General features: G+C 47.1%; 1 protein-coding gene across 3 annotated transcripts in view; it reads left to right on the plus strand.

Moving 5' to 3' along the window:
* The first annotated feature begins 1,770 nt into the window (after window positions 1–1,770).
* The window catches only part of Clptm1l (CLPTM1 like), a 29,956-nt gene continuing 8,579 nt past the window's right edge, over window positions 1,771–23,147 (plus strand). For 2 of the 3 annotated variants that reach the window (XM_036207471.1, XM_036207470.1), the window contains exons 1-17: window positions 1,771–2,161; window positions 2,670–2,770; window positions 4,207–4,396; window positions 5,901–6,049; window positions 7,074–7,152; window positions 9,161–9,278; window positions 9,634–9,728; window positions 10,346–10,430; window positions 12,062–12,165; window positions 13,024–13,089; window positions 13,548–13,598; window positions 14,358–14,440; window positions 15,276–15,310; window positions 16,065–16,120; window positions 16,207–16,251; window positions 16,842–16,957; window positions 18,595–18,718. In XM_036207471.1, the coding sequence (XP_036063364.1) occupies window positions 2,000–2,161; window positions 2,670–2,770; window positions 4,207–4,396; window positions 5,901–6,049; window positions 7,074–7,152; window positions 9,161–9,278; window positions 9,634–9,728; window positions 10,346–10,430; window positions 12,062–12,165; window positions 13,024–13,089; window positions 13,548–13,598; window positions 14,358–14,440; window positions 15,276–15,310; window positions 16,065–16,120; window positions 16,207–16,251; window positions 16,842–16,957; window positions 18,595–18,679 (1,620 nt within the window). In that variant the 5' untranslated portion in view covers window positions 1,771–1,999 and the 3' untranslated portion in view covers window positions 18,680–18,718. Of the gene's footprint in view, window positions 2,162–2,669; window positions 2,771–4,206; window positions 4,397–5,900; window positions 6,050–7,073; window positions 7,153–9,160; window positions 9,279–9,633; window positions 9,729–10,345; window positions 10,431–12,061; window positions 12,166–13,023; window positions 13,090–13,547; window positions 13,599–14,357; window positions 14,441–15,275; window positions 15,311–16,064; window positions 16,121–16,206; window positions 16,252–16,841; window positions 16,958–18,594; window positions 19,386–23,147 lie in introns of those variants that run through there. The other variant, XM_036207472.1, reaches the window with a different exon arrangement.

Raw genomic sequence — 23,147 nt, forward strand, 5'->3', positions numbered from 1 at the left:
GGTGATGCCAATATCATGGAACAACCACCAAGAACAGCAGTACCCATGGAGTAGAGCTGGCCTGAGCTGTGGAAAATTCTTTGGCGCTTAAAACATCATGAGCCCCAAATGTCAAGCACTGAACTTTTTACATCATTGAATTGGGGAGAAGGAGTTGCTTTGATCTGATTGTGACTGTGCCTGGTTCTTCCTTTGTAGAGTAAGACCATATATAACTTGTTTTTACTTTACAGGATCCCACAGTTAAAGAATTTTGGAATTTTACAGGCATTTTGGAATTTTGGCAAGACTTTGGAATTTTAGAGACTTTGGGTATTTTAAAGATACTGAGATTTCAAAATGTGAATTTTAACACCAGGGAATTAAAAAAGTTGAAGTGCTTAATACTGTGATATTATATGAGATCTTGGGGATGAGGAAGAAAGGTTATGTTTTAATAGTGATATGATTGTCTGACAAGCTGTGTAGGTATCAATTGCGCTGGCTAGTTTTATGAAAACTTGACACACGCTAGAGTCATTTGGGAAGAGGGAACCTGGATTAACAAAATGCCCTACTGGATTGGCTTGTGGTGCATTTTCTTGATTGATAATTTATGTGCAAGGGCCCAGTTCACTGTGAACAGTGCCACCCCTGAGCTGGCAGTCCTGGGTGCTCTAAGAAAGTATGCAGAGCAAGTCATGGGGAGCAAGCTAGTAAGCAGTATGCCTCCATAGTTTCTGCTGCAATCTTCAACATCTTTCAATTATGTGCTGTGATGTGGATGTGTAAGCAAAATAAGCCCTCCTCTGCAAGTTACTTCTGGTCATGGTGTCTATCACAGCAATAGAAACTCTAAGACATCCTTTTGCTGAAATAGGTGCTTCATCTCTGAAACTTTCATTTTAATAGTACCATTTTCACAAAATGCCTAACAAAGCTTTGGATTCTATGTGCAAGAAACATGGAAATGCCACAACAGAGCATAGTTGGTACACTGAGCTCCAAAAACCCCAAGAGGGCTTGCCTCCCAAAACTTTTCTGACAGGAATGGGCTTGTGAGCCCACCACGGAGTGAGGAAAACACCAATTGCCAACAAGCTTCCCAAAACAGGAGAAATAGTTTTCCTCCCTTCTTATCTCTATTGGCCACTGCTCTGGGCTGTGGCGGTACTTGTCACTTCCCTCTAGAAACAGTAAAAGAAGACATATTTAAGGAGATTAAAACGACGCCCAGACGCTTTTATCTGCATGTGTAGCGGATGTGCAAGTCGGGAAAACAGATCGGCTTGAGACAGAATCTACCTCTTCAGAGGATAGGCGGGGCCCACGTTTATATTACCCAAGGACTCATTCTTCTTCTGACAAAACTGGCAACTGACCTGCCCTTTATGACCTGCCTGTCTTTATGATCTGTTCCGCCCATCTAGAATTGCATCTTATCAATATGGTAACTCCACACCCGAAAATTAGTAGTTTCCTGAGTCTCCTGTTTTTGTTTTGTTTTGCTGTTTTGGAATCTATCCTAGACTTAGAAGAGCTGGGAGGCTAGCTTTATGATCCCCACCTCGCCCGCCCGCCAGCGTCCTGGGACCCTGCCGTCAACCTTCAGTCCAGGCTGCAGAGCGCCGAGAATAAGGAAAGCAGAGCACAAGAAGACGTCCTTCCAGGTAAAGGTCCTACCGAGTAGTAAGTCCCACCTGGTCCCCGCGGGGCACGCCGGGAGGACCGCACGGGAGGCTGACGTCACGGACGCGCCCGGCGTGCGGACGCGCGTGCGTGTCTGAGCACCCGGTTCCCAGAGGGCCGCGCGCGGCCACTTCCGCCTGCGGCTCGGGTCTCGGAAGCGGTGGCCGGCGGATCCGGCGAATCCCGCGGCTCCGGGTGTGGGCGGCGGGAGCATGCGGGGCGGCCGGCGGCCCGCGCGAGGCGCGTTGGTTTCCCCGCGGCGGCGGCGGCGGCGCGCGGCGGCTCTCCCGTGAGCGGCGGCGGCGCTTGGCCCGGAGGCGGCGGCGGCGCCATGTGGAGCGGCCGCAGCTCCTTCACCAGCTTGGTGGTGGGCGTGTTTGTGGTGTACGTGGTGCACACCTGCTGGGTCATGTACGGTATCGTCTACACCCGTCCGTGCTCGGGCGACTCCAACTGCATCCAGCCCTATCTGGCCCGGCGGCCCAAGCTGCAGGTGAGAGTCGGGGGGCCCCTAAGAGGGCGCCTCCCGGCCGGGTGCTACCCCATGCCCCTACTGACACTGGTCAGAGACGGGATGCGGGCCCCAGGCGTTGCCGGCCACCACCGATGTCACTGTCCAATGTTCTGGTGAGGCGGCAGTGACAGCTGGCGTTTGGGCTTCTCTGTTCTCTGCTGCCCTCTGGTTACCCCTTGGTGCCCTGATTATTACTGAGGTCGAATTGCCCCCAAATGTGTTTCCTAATGGCACCCCAGTGGAAGTCACTGGGAGTAATCCAGCCATATGCTTCAGGCTGCTGACCTCTGACCCTACTTTACCGGTGTCACTTCCTGGTTCCAGTGGGGATTCACGACAGGTCAGCTCTACACAGCAGTGCCACACAAGGCCATGACCAAGTCCAAGCTCTCCCCCTGGGAGGTAGCCCTCAGGTTGCCTGCCTTCCCCTATAGTGATGATTTCTGTCAGGACCTTTTGGCCTTACATTCTTGTTCACTCTTTCCAGCTAAGTGTTTACACCACCACACGGTCCAGCCTTGGTGCAGAGAACAATGTGGACTTGGTCTTGAACGTGGAAGACTTTGATGTGGAGTCCAAATTTGAAAGGTGTGGATGTAGGACAGATTGCCAGAGATGGGTTCCACAATGTCATTGATAGCATTGTGTACAGAGTGAGGATGTCCTAGAGAAGCACTCCTGACTAGGATATACATGTGATCTTTCAAGCTGGAAGTCACAGGTGATGAGTTTGTCGCTTGAAAGTAACTTTTACTGCTGCCTGATGGCAGTGTGCTTTACCATAACCCATGTAGTCTCCCAAGGAGAAGTACATTGATTTACCTGTAGAAGTAGTTCACGTGTTACTTACAAGAGGGGAAGGTGGCATAGTGGAAAGCATTATGCAGAAGGTCATAATTAAGTGACCTTTTACATTGGAATAGATCATCAGTACTCAACTGCATACAATAACTTTTGAGAATTAACATGGTTTAGCATTTGACATATGATTTTAACTTGTAAATGTTCAAATAAGCTGAGCGGTGGCGGTGCACGCCTTTAATCCCAGCACTTGGGAGGCAGAGGCAGGCGGATGGATCTCTGTGAGTTCGAGGCCAGCCTGGTCTACAAAGTGAGTTCCAGTTTCTACAAAAGTGTAAAGCTACACAGAGAAACCCTGTCTCGAAAAACAAAAAACAAAACAAAACAAAACAAAAAACAAATGTTCAAATAAAAATTTTGAAATGACTTGCTCATCAAATCAAGGTTCTATATTGCCCAACAGGCCTTGGACTCACTAGTCAACCAGTCTTCAGTTCCCACCAGTGCATCATTGTCAGGCCTATTAGCCTATGACTTTAGGGCAGTTATTGACTACCAACTCCCATCCTCTTGAAACAGGGGTGGAAAGTGCTGGCACCATTTACTTTTCAGTTAGGTTTAGTTCTATAGCAGTAAATACTGCCTTCTGTCCATCACACTCATGTCAGTTGTCAGGACAGAGAGTGAAACTTTGATTTTGGAGCCTGGAGGAAGTTGTAGAAACACGAGTACTCCTGGAAACAGTCCTTCCTGAGCTCCACCTCAGTGTGCATCTGCCAGAAACACGACAGCAGAGCATTGTATGGGGTCAGCACCTGTGTGTTTGGAGCTCCTTTTGGCTCCCTGGTGAGGCACCTCTGCTGAGCTTTAGAGAAGTCCATCCCTGTGTGCTTCTCCTTGTAGCAGTCCCCACCTTCTGAGGCTCTTGGAATGGAGGCAGGGAGTGCTGTACTTATCATAGTGCTCAGGACACAGTTGTGTTCTAAAAAGTCATAGGCAGGTGGGTTTCATTTTTCGTATTTCTGAGCTAAAATTAGATTGTGTAAATCTAAAGAGATGATTAACTACCATGTGTGTGTAAACAGTGTATGCCAGCATGCACACCTTTAGTCCCAGATACTTGGAAAGTTGGAGCAGGAGGAATCTGAGTTTGAGGACTGTCTGGACTACATAATAAATTGGAATTTAACATGTACATGTTTAAAATGACTGTTCTGTTTTAGGACAGTTAATGTTTCTGTACCAAAGAAAACAAGAAACAATGGGACGCTGTACGCATATATTTTCCTACATCATGCTGGGATTCTGCCCTGGCACGATGGGAAACAGGTACACCTGATCAGTCCTCTGACTACCTACATGATTCCCAAACCAGAAGAAATTAACCTGCTCACTGGAGAGTCTGCAGCACAGGTAGGGGTCTTAACAGATCACTGTAGCAAGCTTATGTTTCTTGTTCAGAGTTTGTGTACATGTCTTATAATTTGAATACTACTGTCATACTTAATTATCTTTCTTTCAAATAATAGCCCATGGATTTGCAGATAAACTACAACAGGTTAGTGTTGGACAGTGATTCATAGCACTCCAGCAGATTCCCTCTCTGGCTCTAAGACTGCTGCATCTTTGGGCAAGTGTGAATGCCTTCCTGGTAAGGCAGTTACGCTTCAGAGCTCACCTGTACTTTCTGGTTAAAATCATATATGTGTGTATGTGCATATACACACAGAGAACACACACTGTGCAGGACTGCATGACTAGGCTTTTCTTATGCTCATAATTCTAAATTATAGGAAGCATATAGGTACTATTTATATTTTGTTCACTTGTAGAAAACTATGTGTAAAGAAAAAGTTACTCACAAAAGTGGTTATTCAGCCAAGCAAAATGGCTCACTCCTGATACTCTAGTACTTGAGGCTGAGGTAGGAGGGTTGCCATAAGTTCCAGACCGGTCTGTCCTATAGACTAAGACTGTTAGGGCAAGGGAATCAATCATGGGCATAGACATAAAGTAAGAAATATTCAGTGTCTGTGTCCGTGTAGAGTAGAAGATAAGACAATGACAAAACAAGAGTGACGGCACTTTTCAGGAAGCAGCCACATTCTAGAGGTTAGGAGCAGAAATAAAATACTCTTCCTGGCCAGGCGGCGGTGGCGCATGCCTGTAATCCCAGCACTTGGGAGGTAGAGGCAGGGGGGTCTCTTGAGTTCGAGGCCAGCCTGGTCTGCAGAGTGAGTTCCAGGACAGCCAGGGCTACACTGTGAAACCTTGTCTCAAAAATAACTCTGTTTGTTGTCGCCTGCTGTGTCTCTTTGTGTGTGTGTGTGGGTGTGGAGCGGGGGGTGATGGGAGGATTCATGGTGGTAGTGTGGGGAGCAGGCTGGTGTCCTATATGTGATAGGTATGGAGCATCTGAAACCATCCAGTGCAAGCTGTTGCTGTTTTGGCTGGGACATGAAATGCTGTATGACAGCTGTTCAGGAGGAAATAGGGTGGTGCTGCTTCCTGAACGAGTCATCTTGGTTTCAGATAAAGTTGATTTGCCCAGAATTTTCTCTCTGGGTTTAGTTTTATCTAGAATTAATACCCAATCCTGTGCATCTCCTTTCAGACCATTCTTTGTTCACTTATATCTTGTTTAGTTTAGTCTCTTGGTAGTCTCTCCCCAGCTCACAGGCATGCAGGCCTGCTGTGTTAGTTCCCCAGTCCCTGATCCCTCATATCTGCCTCCTCAAGATCTCATAGAACCAATTGGGAGGAAGGAGGATGTGGTCTGAGACTGACAGCCCAAGGTCACTAGAACCCCTCAACTAGGCCTCATTTCCCAGTCTGGGAAGCCAGTGTGTTCTCAGGTGAAGGCCCTGCCCTCCAGGCTGGACCCAGGTAGCGTAGCTTCCATTTCTATTCTTTATAGCAGCAGATAGAAGCAGAGAAGAAGCCATCTAATGCCCTGGACGAACCTGTCTCTCACTGGCGACCCAGGTTGACCCTGAATGTGATGGTGGATGACTTTGTCTTTGATGGGTCCTCCCTGCCTGCAGATGTGCATCGGTATATGAAGATGTAAGTCTCAAGTGGAACCCTGGGAGGGAAGCTACTCCTAGAACTGATGGCCGAGCAGGCATCTGTAGTGGGTGAGCCCAAATAGAGTATACCAGGCCTTTATTCTGGACTCTGTCTGTGTTGTGAGCTGCTGCAGACCCTATCCAGCTCCTTGCTTACCATCTAGAGGTTGTGATGATCAAGGCGCCTGACAGGGTTGAGAGAAAGAGTGAATTCCCAACTGGTGCATCTTCCTCTTTAGTCCAGGAAGAATGTCCCCTGGGCTGAAACAAAAAGTGTAGGTTAACTGATTGCTATGTACCCTATTGCTTTTTGCTGTTCTCATGCTGCCTGAACAGTGAAATGTTGGTTTTGTAGCTGGACTCACTTAAGTCTAAGATTTCATCTCTAGGTTGTGACCTAAATATTACTTGCCATCCTTAGCTAAGTGTGACTGTGGTTGTGTTCAGGAAGCCCAGTGTTGAGACCTATCAGTGTACCATCATGGTGTCATGTTGCTTCTGAAAATGGCTGAGAGTCACTTCTATTCGCAACAGATAGTTTCTCTGTTGCTGTCAGAGGTTTCATACTTCTTCTGTAAGATTTGAATCTTTTTGTGTTTGATGTTGGAAAATTAAATCAAGATTATGCATGTTAAGCAAGAACTCTACTACTCAGCTAAATCTCCAGCCCTAAATCTTTCTGTAAAATCTGATTTGTGTACGTGCTCCAGACTGTAAACATTTGGTACAGAAAGGGCCAGCTCTGACCCTGTCTCCAGCCTTCCTCTCGGGCAACCTGCAGCAGTGTCGTGGATAGCTTTCCGGGTTGTGTCCCTGCTAGTGGCTATAACCATTGTCATGCTGTGTTACCCTTTCATGCTTCTCTTTGGAAAGGCCATCTTGTGAGATTCCAGTGGCCAGGATGCAGCCAACAGTGATGCTGGGTGGGATGCTCCCGGGGTGACCTAGTTTCTCCACATATTTAGTGCTCCAAGGGGATAAATCTGACACTGACTTTAGGCTTTTGTGCTTCAAACCCCCAGGATTCAGCTTGGGAAGACAGTACACTACCTCCCTATCCTGTTCATCGACCAGCTGAGCAACCGGGTGAAAGACCTGATGGTGAGCCACACTCTCCTAGACCCAACACAAAGCTTTTCCTCAAGAGTAGGGAATGTTACCCATGTTTGGGCCACATAGAGGTCTCAGTACCTGGCTGGGCCCTGGCTTTTGTGGTGGCTGCTTGTGGGACCTTCTGATGACAGACATTTGGGCCGTTCATTAGGATCTTAGGTGGTAGTCCCACAGAGCTCCACCAGAAAGGCCTTGCATGCCTGCTCCTGATATGTGAGACCTGTGATGTTTCATAGTTTCTTGCATAGCTTCTTGTCCTCAGGACTAGTCCTGCTATGGAACTAGAGATTCATATCTGAACCCAGCTTGGGAGGGAGCCACAACTCAGGATAGCATGGGCAGTGCCAAGGTCCTGTGGAGATGAAATGGCCACTCTGGTGCCCTTGTTGTAGCAATAAAGGTGCTATTTTTCTAGAGAGAACAAGGGTGTTTTGAGAGAAGAAACGTGGCTGAACTTTGGCTTTATATTATAAAGAGAGTAACAGTGGTTAATAGTTAATGTCACTACCTAAGTACCATGCTAAATATTTCCTGTTGGTTGCAGTAGTTGCTGCCAGGGGCTGTGTCAGTGTTCTTTCACAGTGGAAGTAATTTGGGGCAGGAAAGGAAAGCTTTGAGTGGGGTCACAGGTGAGCAAAGATATAGGTGGACACCTGCGTGCCTCTCCCACTATGTTTGTGAGTGCTCCCTAACAACCAGCCTTGATCTCTTGAGGAGAAGCCAAGGCGTGAAGAACAGGGAGCTTGCCACAGGACCCCCTCAGATCCTGCCTAGGCTGTGATGCTGGCTATGGCTCAGGGTGACAGGCTCCCACTGTCCTGCACTTCCGTCTAGTGTCATCTGCACCTAGATGACCTGTGGATTTGGGGCAGGGCAGTCTCTAGTAAGGAGGTCTGACTGACTTCTGACCTCCTTCTCTGACTTGTTTTTTTCTTGTTTGAAGCTCAGGATTCTGGGTTCTGTGAAAAGTACAGGCTGTACTTTGTAAGCCTGGGGCTGTCTGTAAACAGACCAGGAGACCTAGCAGTGCTGACTTCTTGCAAGTAATTGGAACTTGTGTTCAGTGACTGTATTTTTATGGCTGAGTATCTGGTGTTTGTATGTAAGCTAGTGTAGATAGAGGCTGTAGGCCAGCATCTGCAGATTGTATATTCTTTTCTGCTCCTTCTTGTTGGAACCCTTACAAGCTATAGTACCTTAAGGTACTATAGTACCTTAAGTAAACACGTAGGCAACTAGCTTCGCTGTGATACCTGTTTGTGTATCTTTTGCTTTGTCTCTTGTGAGCCTTTTCTCAGAGGAATGTCATCTTTAGGGGGTAACCTAGCCTGCTAGGGTAGTCCAACCAGCTGGCTGTCTGATGGGACCTTACAGTGGCATCCCTGGGACAAGTCTGGCCATTTAAGGGGTGTTGAGTGGCTCATCCATGCTGTGAAGAGCCCCAGCACTTGGCTGCCAAATCCTAGGCCTAGTGACTACTTAACCCCAACACATCTCAGGTCACCAGGTCCATTGTGTATGACCATCATGCCTTTGACACCAGCAGTGTTCACGGCAGGAGACTGGGGTAGAAGGTTAGATGATGTGCTCCAACTCATGAAGTGTCACATTTCATGAGTTGGAACACATCATCTAACCTTCTAATGTACATGTCCTACACCATCATCATGGCCTCACTTCACCTGCTGTGGCGTGTGGGTTCAAGTGCTGTTTCTTCATGGTTCACCTGAGAGCACTTAGGCCTGGATGCCCCTCTTGTGTACAGTCTCCTACTCTTCTAGCACAGGTCCATGGCACCTCAGCTAGTGAGCTGACCAGTTTCTAGCCAATGCTAGTTGTGAGCCTATCTCCCAGTTGTCAGGACTTGTGAGGGTAAGTCAATAGAGCACCTATGCTGCTCAGATCTGAGGTAATATCTGGGAAAGCTCCAGTCCGAAGTTATGCTGAATCCTGGCCATGTTTTATGGCCCTCCCTCACCTTTGGATCTCTTGGCAGGTGATAAACCGCTCCACCACTGAACTGCCACTCACTGTGTCCTATGACAAGATCTCACTGGGGCGGCTGCGCTTCTGGATCCATATGCAGGATGCTGTGTACTCCCTGCAGCAGTTCGGTGGGTGGCCCTGGACCCTGGGCTAAGATGGCATAGGGTGTTTGGTGATTCTAAGCCGTGCTGTCCAACAGCTGACATGGACCCATACTGCTGTACTTCTGCTAGTCATTTATGGGCTCATTTCGGCCTTATGGTCAAGCGGCTTATGGTGGTTCAGCTCCTTTTATTTCTTAGATTATAACCTTAGGAACTAGCTGAAAATTGGCTTTATTCAGAACACAATATTTTAAATGCCACGACTTCTGTTGACTTTTGCTTCAGATAAGATGTAAGTTTTCTACATTCAGAAGAATATTTGTGACATTGGGTAAGACTGAAATGGTTCTTCTTGAATTATAATGTGTTTTCCTTGCAGGATTTTCAGAAAAAGATGCAGATGAAGTGAAGGGAATTTTTGTAGACACCAACTTATATCTCTTAGCGTTGACCTTCTTTGTTGCAGCATTTCACGTGAGCTGTCCCCTGGGTTCTTGTGGCAGGGACTGGGGGCAGACATTGGGGTGGCTCCATGGGCACTGGTGTGTACAGTTGGGGTCAGGTGACCTAGATCACGGTTCTGCACAGTCTCCAGCCTCCCTGTGTCGTCCCCTAGTAGACTTCAGCTAGGAAAGTGAGCAGTCCTGTCTGTGTGTCATGTGCAGAGCACAGACATACTAGTGAGCTCTGTGAGAAGTGTGCTGGGTGCAGGCAGGGTGCAGGGTAGTGAAGCATGGGGTAGAGTGAGCTTCTGGGTACCAGTCACCCCAAAGCAAATGTAACTTACAAGGATGATTGTAGGAGGTCACACAGTGAGAGATTGTACTGCTCTAAGTAAGGGACTGAGACCTAGGTTGGGTTACCTGGTTGGTCACAGCCCAAGGTACTCTGCCTGGGATTTGAATTAGGTATATGTGTTTGAGGAATGCATTAACGTCTCCCTCCGAGCTCCCCAATTCTGACTGTGGAAATGTGTGGGGCAGGTTTGGTAGATAGTGAGCGTGTCCTACATAACCTGAGGAGGTCACTCGGTCAGTGAAAGTGACGTAAGTGACTGGAGTGTGAGCTGCTGTCCTGTCTACTCTTCACAGCTTCTTTTTGATTTCCTGGCATTTAAAAATGACATCAGTTTCTGGAAGAAAAAGAAGAGCATGATTGGAATGTCTACTAAAGCAGGTAGGGCTCAGGAATAGTCTACCTGCCCAATAGCTCCTTGTGAAACCTCAGACTCCTGTCTCACAATTTCAGCAGCCAGTGAGCCTCTCCGAGTCTCATTGATGCTATAGGTCATGGGGCACAGACCTTCTTTGTAAGGATGTGGAGTTGGCCTGCCAGTGGAGGCAGGATGCATAGTCCTGTTAGGCAGCTTGGTTGCTCATAGATTTCAATATAGCACCAGACCCTCTTGAGGGTATTGTCCAGTGCCTCAGGAGCTCTGGCTGCTGGCTTTAGGGTCAGTTTTCATAGTAAATTCCCCAGTACTTGGAGCAGTGTCCTCATCATTGAGACCTGACTTTTCACTGCACATGATCCAGTGTGATGGTTTTGCTGTATAACAAAAGGAGCAGTGACTGCTATGGTTGTTGTGATGTGGCAGGCCTTTGAGGTAAGTGTAGGTGCAGGTAGAAGGGATAGAATGGGGAGGCTGCTTAGGGGGAGCTGGATTTGACTGCCAGGATCAGCCCCAATAGATGTAAAACACAAGGCTGCCAGGATAGTCCCTCAGTGTCTGTCACCAGGCACCTATGGAGGAGAGGCCTCTTGCTTACTCTATTAACTGTGGCCTGAAGTGTGATCCCAATTAGTCTTAACAATAAAAACCTAGAGTCAGATATCGAGAGTGAAAGCTGAAAGATCAGAGAAGCAGAGCAGTGGCCACTAGAAACTTCTTATGTCTATGAATCCTCATACTGAATGAGCAGCTGAGATCCTGTCTCCACCCACCTTGGGATTAAAGGCCTGCATCACCACCGCCTGGCTCTGTTTCTCTTTTAGACTGGTTTAATCTAGTGTAGCCTAGGGTGGCCTTCAACTCCTGATCATCCTGCTTCCTTCTCCCAAGTGCCGGGATTAAAGATGTGTGCCACCACTGCCTGGCCTCTATGGTTAACTAGTGGCTAGTTCCTTCCTTTGACCTCCAGGCAATCTTTATTTGTCAGAACACAAACAAAATACCATACAACAGTGGCTCTGACCAGACTGTGTCTTCAAAGTCCAGCCTATGAACAAAAGCATAGCTTTGTAAAAGGAACAAACTATAAAATAGTACAAAATAGGAGAGTGTAGAGTAAGGGCACAAGCAAGCACTCAGCCAGGACCGCCAACCCTGCTCCATTTTGTGGCCTCTGGTATTTAAAGTGCTTTCATGAGTTGCATCATTGGCTGAGTGGTGGTCATGCACACCTTTATTCCCATGGTGCATACCTTTAATCCCAGCACTCAGAAGGCAGAAGCAGATAGATCTCTGAGTCAAGACTAGCCTGATCTACAGAGTGAGTTTCAAGACAGAACTACACAGAGAAACCCTGCCTCAAAAAACCAAAAGAAAAAAGGAAAAAAAGAAAATTTGCATCATTATTTGCTATCCTTTTGTCTCGCCTGGTGCAGGGTGTGAAACCCAGAACCTTGTGCACTCTTAAAAAAAGGCTTTACTGCTAAGCTCCACACACAGCCCACCTGATTTCTTTAATCGGGTGGCAAATTAAGAGAGCTGGAGGGGAAGAGGTGATAGGTTCAAAGGTGGGTGTGGGTGTGTGCAAAGGGCAGCTACAGTATGCCCTCACTACCTTGTGTGCTCATGTCCCCAGTGCTCTGGCGTTGCTTCAGCACCGTGGTCATCTTCCTCTTCTTGCTGGATGAACAAACAAGCCTTCTGGTGCTGATCCCTGCTGGTATTGGGGCTGCCATTGAGGTGAGTCCTGGGTACCATGCTGGGTCAGGATGGGGTTTCTGTGAAGTCTATGAACTTCAGCACTTGCTCAGCTGTTCTGAGTGCTGAAACATGAGGCTCTCTGAGGACCTGCACACCTCTGGAAGCAAGTTCAGGGAGGAGGTCTCTGAGGGTACATCTTGGGACAATAGATTTGAGTGAAACAGATAATGTGGCTTTGGAGAAGCTCCTAGTTTGATTGGAATTTGGGATGGAACAGCCATGTGGAGAGTAGGTAATGGTACGTGACACGTTATGACCTAGTGCTGCTGCTAGGTACTTATGGAAAGGAGCCATAGGAGCCCAGTCTGGAAGGAAGGCACCAAGCAGGGGGCAGGCCCAGGGGTCTTGTTCTCAGAGTTGGTTCTGTTGAGTACTGTCCCTTATGGCTGTGGATGCTTGCTGAGAGATGGACTTCATTGACACGGGAACTCAATGACTGTCCCAGTGACAGCATGAAAATCCAGCTCAGAGGCAATGTGCTAGACCTGACCTTAGTAAATACTACTGGCACAAGGTTGCAGTAAGGATGTTGAGGAGGGCATGGATCCCCATTGAGTCCAGGAGGAGGCTTAGGGCCCAGGAGGAAGACTGTCTTGGTTTGGAGCAGGTATGAATACTGGTTTCCTTGTGTTTTACCAGTGACTGCACAATCCACCTAGTGGACAGCCAAGAGTATGGTATAGAGCTTCCCAGTCCACAAATGACCATGAGAGGTAGAGGGAACAGAAACAGTGACTAGTGGGGTGAGGGATGATGGCTGCCAGGTCTTTTCCTTCACAGTTTAGCTCCTTATTCAGCATCTCAGAATTAAGTGTATCTTTCCTTTTTTCCCTCCAGCTTTGGAAAGTAAAGAAGGCATTGAAAATGACAGTGGCCTGGAGGGGCCTGAGGCCTGTGTTTCAGGTGAGACCTGTGGTGACTGCTCCAGACATAGCTTTTCCTGAACAGACTCGCCAGGCCAAGTTAGAGCTGAACCTTTGGGGGCACTTTATCCTGTTTTTTTCTGCCTAGGACAGAGCTTCCCAGGCATATGCATGCAAAAGTGCCCCACAGGATGGGGAGATTCCTCACACGGGCTGGCTTTCAGTTCTTGGCTGTAAGACCTCACTGATAGACTCATGTCAGCTTTCTGATCAGTTACTCTTTCTTCACCTGATTCATCAGGAGACTGAGCTGACTCAGTAGAAGCAAAGGGTGAAACAAGAGGCGGGAGTGGCCAGTGCCTAAGCCTGAGGCTAGTTGCAGTCAGTGTTGGCACTGAGGGCAGTATAGTGAGCCCTACACCATTTATTGCTATAGTCCTAGCTTTGCTGTGCTGATAGTCTCCTGAGTCAGCTGACAATATATTAATCTTACAACAGTTTGGCACCCACAGTGAGTCTGAGAGGAAGACTGAGAAGTACGATGCCCAGGTAAGCAGTTGGAGCCTGGGATACCATGGAGGATTGGGCCCTTGCTATAATATGGGAGAGTCGGGGAGAGAACCTGTCCTGAGAATGGGATGGAACCAGCCTGAATAGGAGGACTCCTGAGGGTGAACATGGGGACGAACCCTCTTCACAGGGAAGGAACAAGCTGTCGGGCCACTGGCTCCTATTTTGTCACCTGGACAGAGTTCCTGCTGTGTAGAAAATTGTTTCTACCAAACAGCTGCCTTCTCTGTTCATTCATACAGAGGCCACAGGAAGCCCTCTAGCATCTAGGTCCTAGCCTCCCTATTGCTCCTTAGGAGTGGGACATGTGGGGTTAACAGGATGTCTCTCTAGAGAGCTTAGTTCTAAGCTCAGCTATTTGCATTTCAGATTTTAGTGAGATGATAACAAAGAACAAACCAGAGTAAATAAAGGGCCCGTGGTACAGTTGCAGGGTCTGTGACTTGGGCGCTTCCTTGGTTTCTTCTGGCTGAATTTGCCACTCTGGTGCAGGCAGCTTGTCCGATGCATCAGAGATGATGCGTCACAGTCATTGATACCAGTGGTATGCATGCAGGTTCTCGCTTTGGAGTCTTGGCAGAATTATCATGGCCATTACACATAGTTGTGCTATTACCTGAAGTAATATTGGGGTTCTGCCTTTTTTGCTTGCTCTTGTTGACATAAGTTAGATGGTGCATCTGCTGAGGTGTTTGGTGGTTGAGTTATTTTACTAGAAGCTGCCTCTGTCCCTCACAGGCCATGAAGTACTTGTCTTACCTGCTCTACCCTCTCTGTGTTGGGGGCGCTGTCTACTCACTCCTGAATATCAAGTATAAGAGGTGGGTGATGCAGAGTTCACACCCTCATCTGACCCGCTGAAAAACCTAGCTTGATTTCTGAGCATAGGGCACATGCACCTTGGGCTGCCTGGAACTGGGGACCCTTCTCAGATGCAGCCCGGGACATGCTTCTGCTATTCTGAAAGTCAGTCCTAGGGCTTCATCTCCTCTGGGTTATGAAGAGGACAAGAACCACTGGCATGCCTTTGTGCATCTCAGGCACTCCTGAAGGCTGCAGGGACCACATAGCCGACATTGGCATGCATGCCTTCAACCTGGGAAGTGTAGGCTTTCCCCTACTCTATCACTGACTTTGAATACAGAGATTGGACAGAGTTTGAAAGAGGAAAACACTAACACCATGATGCTGCTTTGATCATTTAAAGAAGACTCAGGACCCTGTGTCTGGTGGAGAGATGTGTTTCTGGGGTCAGGCATTAGGATGGGTGGGCAGCATGGTCCTAGCTAGTCAGGATTTCAGGGTTGAATGCTGTACATGGGTTCATATCTCCCTGGAAATCCTGGGACTAAAATCTGTCCTTTCAGCCAGGTGGTGGTGGCGCACGCCTTTAATCCCAGCACTCAGGAGACAGAGGCAGGTGGATCCATCCTGGTCTACAGAGTGAGATCCAGGACAGGCACCAAAACTACACAGAGAAACCCTGTCTCGAAAAAAAAAAAAAAAAAAAATCTGTCCTTTCAGAGTGGTGTCTCCCCACATGGAGCCTACTTCCATAGTGTCAAAGTAGTTTTTTAGGAGGGTGCTTTTTCTTCATTTTAACATTCAGCAACGTGCCCTTGGCCTCAGGTCACAACTTCTTTACTTCTGTTTCAGTTGGTACTCCTGGCTCATCAACAGCTTTGTGAATGGTGAGTCTGTGTGTCTCCTCCTTGGTGATAGTGCTTATAGTAGGTGCTGCTTTACCTGTTCCTCTCCGCCACTTGGTGGCACAGGCTTCTAGGATGAAGAAGCTAGTTGGTCCTTACCTTTAGCACTCATACGGTGCCCAGCATTGTGTACTTAAGCCTGTTCTGAGCTTGGGTCCTCCAGTTGCTAGTCTGTTTCCTTCCCTAAAAATAGGCAACAGTAGCATTCAGATCCCATCTGACATCCCATTCCATAGACTTTCCCAGAACACCAGACCTAGAATATGGCAGGCTGCCTTTTGTTGGACACACTGAGAGGTCAATGCCCTGCTGCTTATGTGTGGTTCAGAGCACATGGCCTCTGTATGTTGTGTGTGTCCCATGGCTAAGTGCCAAAGCATTGGATTCTCATGCTTTGGGGTGTACCAGTGAGCAGCATAAAGGTCAGGCAGCCTCTCAATAAGCAGGTAGCTCTCGATGGTCATGCTTCCAGGTATGAGTCTCAGACTTAATTCTGGCACCTTTCCCAGTGCCCTTATGATGACCCTGGTGTCCAGCACTTGCTTGATCCTTGCAAACAAAAGTTAACAGCAATCAGTAAAAAGTGTGCTGCTTTTCTGATCTGTCCTTGACTCTTGGTGGGTTTATTAGCCAGGAAGCTGTGACAAGGTCAGCTGAGGTCTTTTGGGTGTCTCTGTATATCGCCTCAGCAAAATGGATGTTTGGTTCTTCTTCATGGATATCTTCTGTTCCACAGGTGTCTATGCCTTTGGCTTTCTCTTCATGTTGCCCCAGCTCTTTGTCAATTACAAGGTAAGGCCAAGGTGTCTCTGCTAAGGCAATAACCCTGTGTTCTCTATGTTGCCTGTGGCTGACATGTGGTATCTTCCTTGTTTTAGTTGAAGTCAGTGGCACACCTGCCCTGGAAGGCCTTTACTTACAAGGTAAGCACCAGGTCCATGCTAAGAATAGCTGAAAGACCCTTTATGGGGGGCACATGAGGTCATAAACACACACAGCACATAGTACTTTTGGTCCTGTCCACTTTGTTAAAAACACTAAGACATCTTTTCAAACTCTGAAAAGCCACCAACTACACAATGAAGGTTCTCATAGTCACAGTAAGGGATAGTTTTGAGGGAAAGGCCACGTTCCTTTTTGGCAACATTGTCAAAACACAAATATATTTTGCTCAGTAATTCAGTGTTTGAGAACAGAGTTCTGTGTCTTCCCAGCAGAGCCTAGAACCCTTCATACAGGTTGGGTAGACTGAGCGGACAGGACGCAGTTTCAATTCTCTGAGGAACCTGCCCCAGTGCTGCTCTGCTCTTGTTTCCCAGCTGTCTTCTTGGTTCCCAACACAGAAAGCTGCAGGTCCTTATGGTGGGCCTGGAACCCGCTGTCCTGGTGCTGCTCTGGTGCTACACTGATCTCCTCTCGCTGTTGCTGTGAATATCACAGTTTCAGGTCCCAGTCCCGCCATCTGCTGAGGAGCAGCTCACTGATGACTTGGGTTATTCATTTGGCTTTACAGGCTTTTAACACCTTCATTGATGACGTCTTTGCCTTCATCATCACCATGCCCACGTCCCACCGGCTAGCCTGTTTCAGAGATGACGTGGTGTTCCTGGTCTACCTTTACCAGAGGTGGTGAGTATGTACATGCAGCACCTCCTTGGCTGCAGAGCCCTGCACCTGTCTATGGTTTCAGACAGACTTTGCAGGTGGTGGCTTTTCTCTGTTGCCCAAAATAGGTTTCAGCTGTGTCTTGTAATGACAGTGTAAGTTTGTCCCCTGCACAGTTGTCCTGTGCCAGTTTTGAGTGTCTAGCAGATAGTCCTCAAGCACAGGTCTCCAGTGTGGGGCAGGGGTGGGGGTGCTGGTCTTCATTTGGGCTTCATGCCCTACAGATGGAGGTCAGTGGCTCTCTTACCTGTGCCTGGACTGAATCCATTAGCAGCAGCTAGTAGTCACCAAGGCCTCAGACCAAAACAGCACATCCAGGCTACCAGCTCAGACAAGGGAAAGTTTCTAGGAGATATATTAAAACACAAATGCTTGCCTATCCTCCTTTGCCCACCCTGGCTGGCATCTGGCCTTCCTGTTGTGCATATGCAGCCACTGCCTGTGGGTGTGTTTAGAGTAGGTCAAGGTTTGGGGATTTCCTGGAATAAGCCTTAAAACCAATACAGGCTTAGGCTACCCATGTCCTTTGACCCCAGAGCCTGGGTCCATGTTGAGGAAAGGGCTTCTTTTTTATTTTAGCTGAGGATCGAACCCAGGGCCTTGCACTTGCTAAGCAAGCGCTCTACCACTGAGCTAAATCCCCAACCCGGAAAGGGCTTCTTTATAGAGTGTTGCCACCTCACCTCCCATCCCCATATAGCTACCATTGGAGGTTGCAGTTCCCCCACATACACACAACTCCATCCCCATATGGTGACAGTGCTTCCTCTATGCTTTCCAAACTGTGGCCATCCGATACAGGATGAGCCTGTCTTCCCAAAGCTAAATTCCTGGACTAGAATTGTTTGTCAATGCACTTGTGTGTCTGGGAAGGACTTTTGTTATAGGCACACAGTACCATACCCACGTGCTGAATAAGGTCTGGTTCTTAGGTTTTCACATTTATAATCGATTCTCTGACAAATCTGAAGATAGAAGTGAGCTTGTGGGAAACTCAGATACTAGCACACCTGGTGCAGGGTTGTTCCGTCCCATCTCAAGCCAGCAGGGCCCCCTTGGAGTGGTTCCAAGTCTTTATGCAGAGACCCAGCCCCAGAGTTTTTGATGGGAGGTGGGCATGTTTAAAGCTAAGGTCTGGTTGTTTTTTGTTGGTGGGGCACCAAGGAGAACTTCAAACAGTGGACACCGCATCCCTTTCCTGCTTTGGTGTCTTCATAGAAGCAGGGCTGTGTTGCTAGGGTGGGAGGTTACGGGATTGAAGAGCATAGCCACTACGAGCAGAGTGCTTTTTCAAAGCCAGGAATCGTCTAGAACTAGTGTGGGTAACTGCCTGGATAACTTGTTACAGTTACCCACAGCAAGGCCTCTCCAGGTCCCACCCTGCTGCAGGTCTACTGTCTTCCTTCTCTGATTAGCCAAGCTCTCATTTCCCAACACTGCCGAGTGCAGCACATGAGAGATAGGAGGCAGGCCCCGGACCTATGAAGGTCCCTGACTTGGAGGTGGCTCAGATTACTGGAGGATGTTTTCAGAGGAGCCATGTCCTCTCAAGGCCAGTAAGGGCTTGTCTTGCTAATAGTCATCCATCCCTACCTTTGCAGGCTGTACCCTGTGGATAAGAGCAGGGTCAATGAATTTGGAGAGTCTTATGAGGAGCAGCCCAAGCGGAAGCCCCACCCAGACTGAGCATCTCAGCCCAGGCCCCCAGTGGCACTGCACAACACAGTTGAGTATTCCTGGGGGCTTTAGGGGAATTCCTAGACACCACATCTTCTACATTGCCAAATCCCTCTGAGCATTTCTCAGTATCCCTGAGCACCCTTTCTTCTCGTGTTTGGAGGGAACCATAACACTTAGCCATACACCCCACATGAACTTGGTGTATGGTCTTGGTGATGGTGCCAGCGGACAGTCACCCAAGGGTAGCTCTCAGTGCATGAGTGTCCCATGGCAGCCAGTGGACACCTGAGCACACATGGGTAGGGAAAATGATGGATTTCCACATCAACTTGTCCAAGTGCTCCTTATGTGGATTTCACACACATGGAAAGTCGTTCTTTACAGACTCTGGGATCAAATGGCTCTTTTTCCTCTTTTGTTTAAAATTTGATTGTTTAAAGCTTAATGTATGTATGTTTCTATTTTAAAATAAATTTCTTTGGCTGTGACATTTTTCTTAACCTATGATAACATAGAAAGTACTGCAGATGTTATAAGTTAAACCTCTCTCAGAGATCAATACAAAAGATAGGTTTGTTTCCGCATTGAAAGGAACAAACGCCCAGGGTATTTCCCAGCTGTGGAACCACAGATATCCTAGAAGCTCATGTTGTCATTTAGTGGCTGGTCACAGTTGCCAGTGTGTAGTTGGAGAGCTTCTCTCCAGCCCCCCGCCAAGCCCTATTAGTCCAACAACCCACTTATAAAATAAACACACAGACATTCATATTATTTAAACTGCTTGGCCATTAGCTCAGGCCTACCATTGTCTAGCTCCTTACTCTTATATTTAGCCCATTTCTATTAATCTATACTTTGCCACGTGGCTCATGGCTTACCAGTATCTTACATCTTGCTTCTCATGGCGGTGGCTTGCAATCTCTATTCCTCCCCTTCCTGTTCCCAGAATTCTCTTCTCTGCTTCTCCCACCTGTACTTCCTGCCTGGCTACTGGCCAGTCAGCATTTTATTTACACAGAGTGATATCCACAGCACCAGTGTTCAGGTTGGTCACGTCTTTAAGAGAAATGCCATGGAGGGGAGTAGGCTACAAAGAAGTGTTTCCAAAGGCAAATGGAATGTTGGAACAGTTGAAGTATGCTCTGGTGACCTGGGGCTTGGCTGTGTCTGCAGGTTTGTGGGTAGCTGAAAACAGTTTCTTCTGCTCTTCTACAGCATTCTTCCTCCTGGGGTGCCAGGCTCTTCTCTGAGAGTTGGTCACCTGGAAGGCAACTCTAAAGTGGAACACATTCATCCTTATCTGTGCCTTTGTGGATGATAGATGATTCTGGGGTAGTAAACTGAAATCCAAGTTTGAGTATCAACCTGACTCCATGATTCAAAAGACAAACATTAGTTTCAGATAGTACCTTTAGTATTTCCAATTAAAATGTTAATGCAGATATGCAGTCATAGGTGTGTAATGGGTGACAGATTCCCCAGAGGTCTTTAAAGGTACTCCCAACACAGCTGTGCGGGGCACATGGCATTCAGAGGTTCATTACACCTGGGTCCTGGAGTAGGAGGAAGGCTTGAAGCTGATTTAGAGAGCCCCACCAAGCAGAGCACAAATCAAAAGCTGAAGGTTTTGCTTGGGGCATATGAGGATGGGTAGCCTAGGCATGGAGGATTGCAACTTCCGGCACCTATAGCTGTGATAGCATTCCCAGTTTGGTAAGGAAACAGAGGTTACCAAACAGCAGTATTAGTGCATTCTCTCCTTCACTGAGGAACATGAAAGACAGCCCTGGCTCCAGCATCTGCTTCAGTGATGGCACCTCCTAAAGGAGACAACCATGGAAGGGCCCTGAACTGCCACATAAAGTCAGGTTACATTCCATGGCTCAGAACAAGTGTAAGATAGGTCTCTATTGGTCAACTCTGAGGAGGAACGGGTCTGGGTCTAGGGAACTGTTCCTTAGTGTCTTAGGGTTTGGTTTCTATTGCTTTGAAGAAACACCATCACCATGCAATTTATAAAGGAAAATATTTAATGGAGTAGCTTACAGTTTCAGAGGTTTAGTCCATTATCATCATCATGGTGCTAAAGCTGAAAGTTCTGCATCTTGATCAACAGGCAACAGGAAGTGAACCGAGAAACTGGCTTGGCTTGAACCGAGGGCATGGCTTGAGACCTCAAAGCCTGCCTCCACAGTGACATATTTTCTCTAATAAAGCCATACCTTCCTATGAGCTTATGGGGGCTAATTACACTCAAACACTACCTTTCCAATTTCTCAAGCTGTAACTTTGTTTCATGGCACATGGCCCCTTTGGCCCACCCTCATCCTTTTCTCTTGCCCTTCTACTCCCCTGCATATCTTGTGATACTGTCTCAGTCTACCACATAGGCATGGGTCAGCCAAATGAGCCGAACTGACCCTTGAAGACAGACCCTAAGTTTCCCACTTGGACATAAGGAATGTGTCCACATATCTCTCATTCATAAACAAGAGAAACACAGAGATGAATGCTCAGCTCAATATTGCAAGTTTTCTAAAAGGATTATATGTTTACATTTGCATAGAATCGGGCCTATGGTGAAGTAAGATCTAGTTTAGATTTCCCTGTGACTGATAGTGTGGGTGCCTTTGTGTGCCCTTGATAATTTGGATGGCCTCCGAGGTGCTTGTTTAATTTGTTTTCCACATAGTGTGCATTTGTAGTGCTATTATTGCTGGGCATAACACACACCTATAGTTCCAGCACTGAGGAGTCTGAGGCAAGAGGATTGCTTGAGCCCAGGAGTTCCTAGGCCAACCTATGAAACAGACCCTCATCTGAAAACACAGCCTCAGTCAGTGGAGCATAACTTCCAGCAAACCCAGTGAGAGCTAAATGGAAACTTTTAAGAAGAGAAAAGATGGAGTATTGAACAAATAGTGTTTAGAAAAACCTCAAACATGACAAAAACTAGAACAGTATGAATCCAGAGAACTCTGGGGAAAAACAAAACATAAAGACTACATGTCATCACAGTACCCATCAAACTGCCAAGATTCGGCCACAGAAGAAAATCTTAAAATAGTCTAAAACAACATAAAGCACAAAGAAAACAAAGTTAAAGGTGTCAGGAACAATTTGAGACTTAACAATTCTGCTAACTTAGAATTTGCTGCTCACTGCAAATACAGTTCAAATCCTAAAAGTATTTCACAAAGTTCATTAATGCAAAACAGCAGGAGAGGCTAAAGGTTACACACTGATAGGAATCCAGATCTGCCTGGAGTAATCACGTGGGGACATTTTAAAAAATGTGTTTCCATGTTACTTATATCATTTTAATTAGCAGCCACATCAAGCTCTCCAAACTCTGCATCTCTGTCTGATGTCAAAATGTTCTTCAGATATTCAATTCCATTCATCTTTGTTGACTGACTGAAATACCCTTCTTAGTCTTGTACTGGTTCCACTTCCTGTTAGCTGCTCTTCTTGGCAGATATCCCATGGCTCTGGCATCTTTAACATGTTGGGGTCTTAAAGCAATCCAGGCTTCACCTTTATAGCTTCATGCAATGGCTTCTCTAGGCCTCCATTCAGGGACACCTCTAATACATGCCTGGCCTCAGCAGCTTTCATTGGGGGCAATAATTCCTTTTCACGGGTTGGAAACTTAGCTGGGTAGGGTCTTGCCCTGAAGTCACTACTCCCTTTAGTGACCTTTCTTAATCTGCTTATCTCCTTGAACACAGAATTTAATGCCATTCCACTTTCTGGTGCTTTTTTCTCCTCAAATATTTTTCCTTGCTCAGCTTGCTCCTTTTCATTATAAATCTTTATTAGAGTTAATACTAGTAACCACAAAATAGAGTTTATACTATACTGATTTGCGGTTTCCTCTGCCTGTGGAATTAATCCCAAACTCTTCATGTTAGCCTCAGGCAGACTCTTCAGACAAAGGCAAAGAGCAGCCACTTTAATATCTCAAGACCAGTCTCTAGGACACATACTAACAGTCTTCTCTTCTGAAACCTCTTGATTCCCACAATTCATCAAATCACAATCAGCATCAGTGCCTTCCATGTTCCTAATAGTATGGCTCATTAAGCAGCTTAAAAGCATTCCATTACTTTCCTAATCCAAACTCCTGAAATCCATATTACTCCAAACAAAAACATTGTCAGGCCTATTACAGCAATACCCTAGTCCCTGATACCAACTTCTGTCTTATTCTATTGCTGTGAAGAGACACCATGACCATGGCAACTCTTACAAAGGAAAACATTTCATTGAGGTGGCAGCTTAAAGTTTCAGAGATTCAGTCTATTATGGCAGGGAACATGGTGGCATGCAGGCAGATGTGATTCTGGAAGAGTAGCAGAGAGCCCTACATCTTACAGGCAACAGAAAATCAGCTGAGATACTAGGCGGTATCCTAATCATAGGAAACCTCAAAGCTTGCCCCTACAGTAGCAAACTTTCTCCGACAAGGCTA

Source organism: Onychomys torridus, chromosome 15 (assembly GCF_903995425.1).
Source record: "Onychomys torridus chromosome 15, mOncTor1.1, whole genome shotgun sequence".
NCBI lineage: Eukaryota > Metazoa > Chordata > Mammalia > Rodentia > Cricetidae > Onychomys > Onychomys torridus.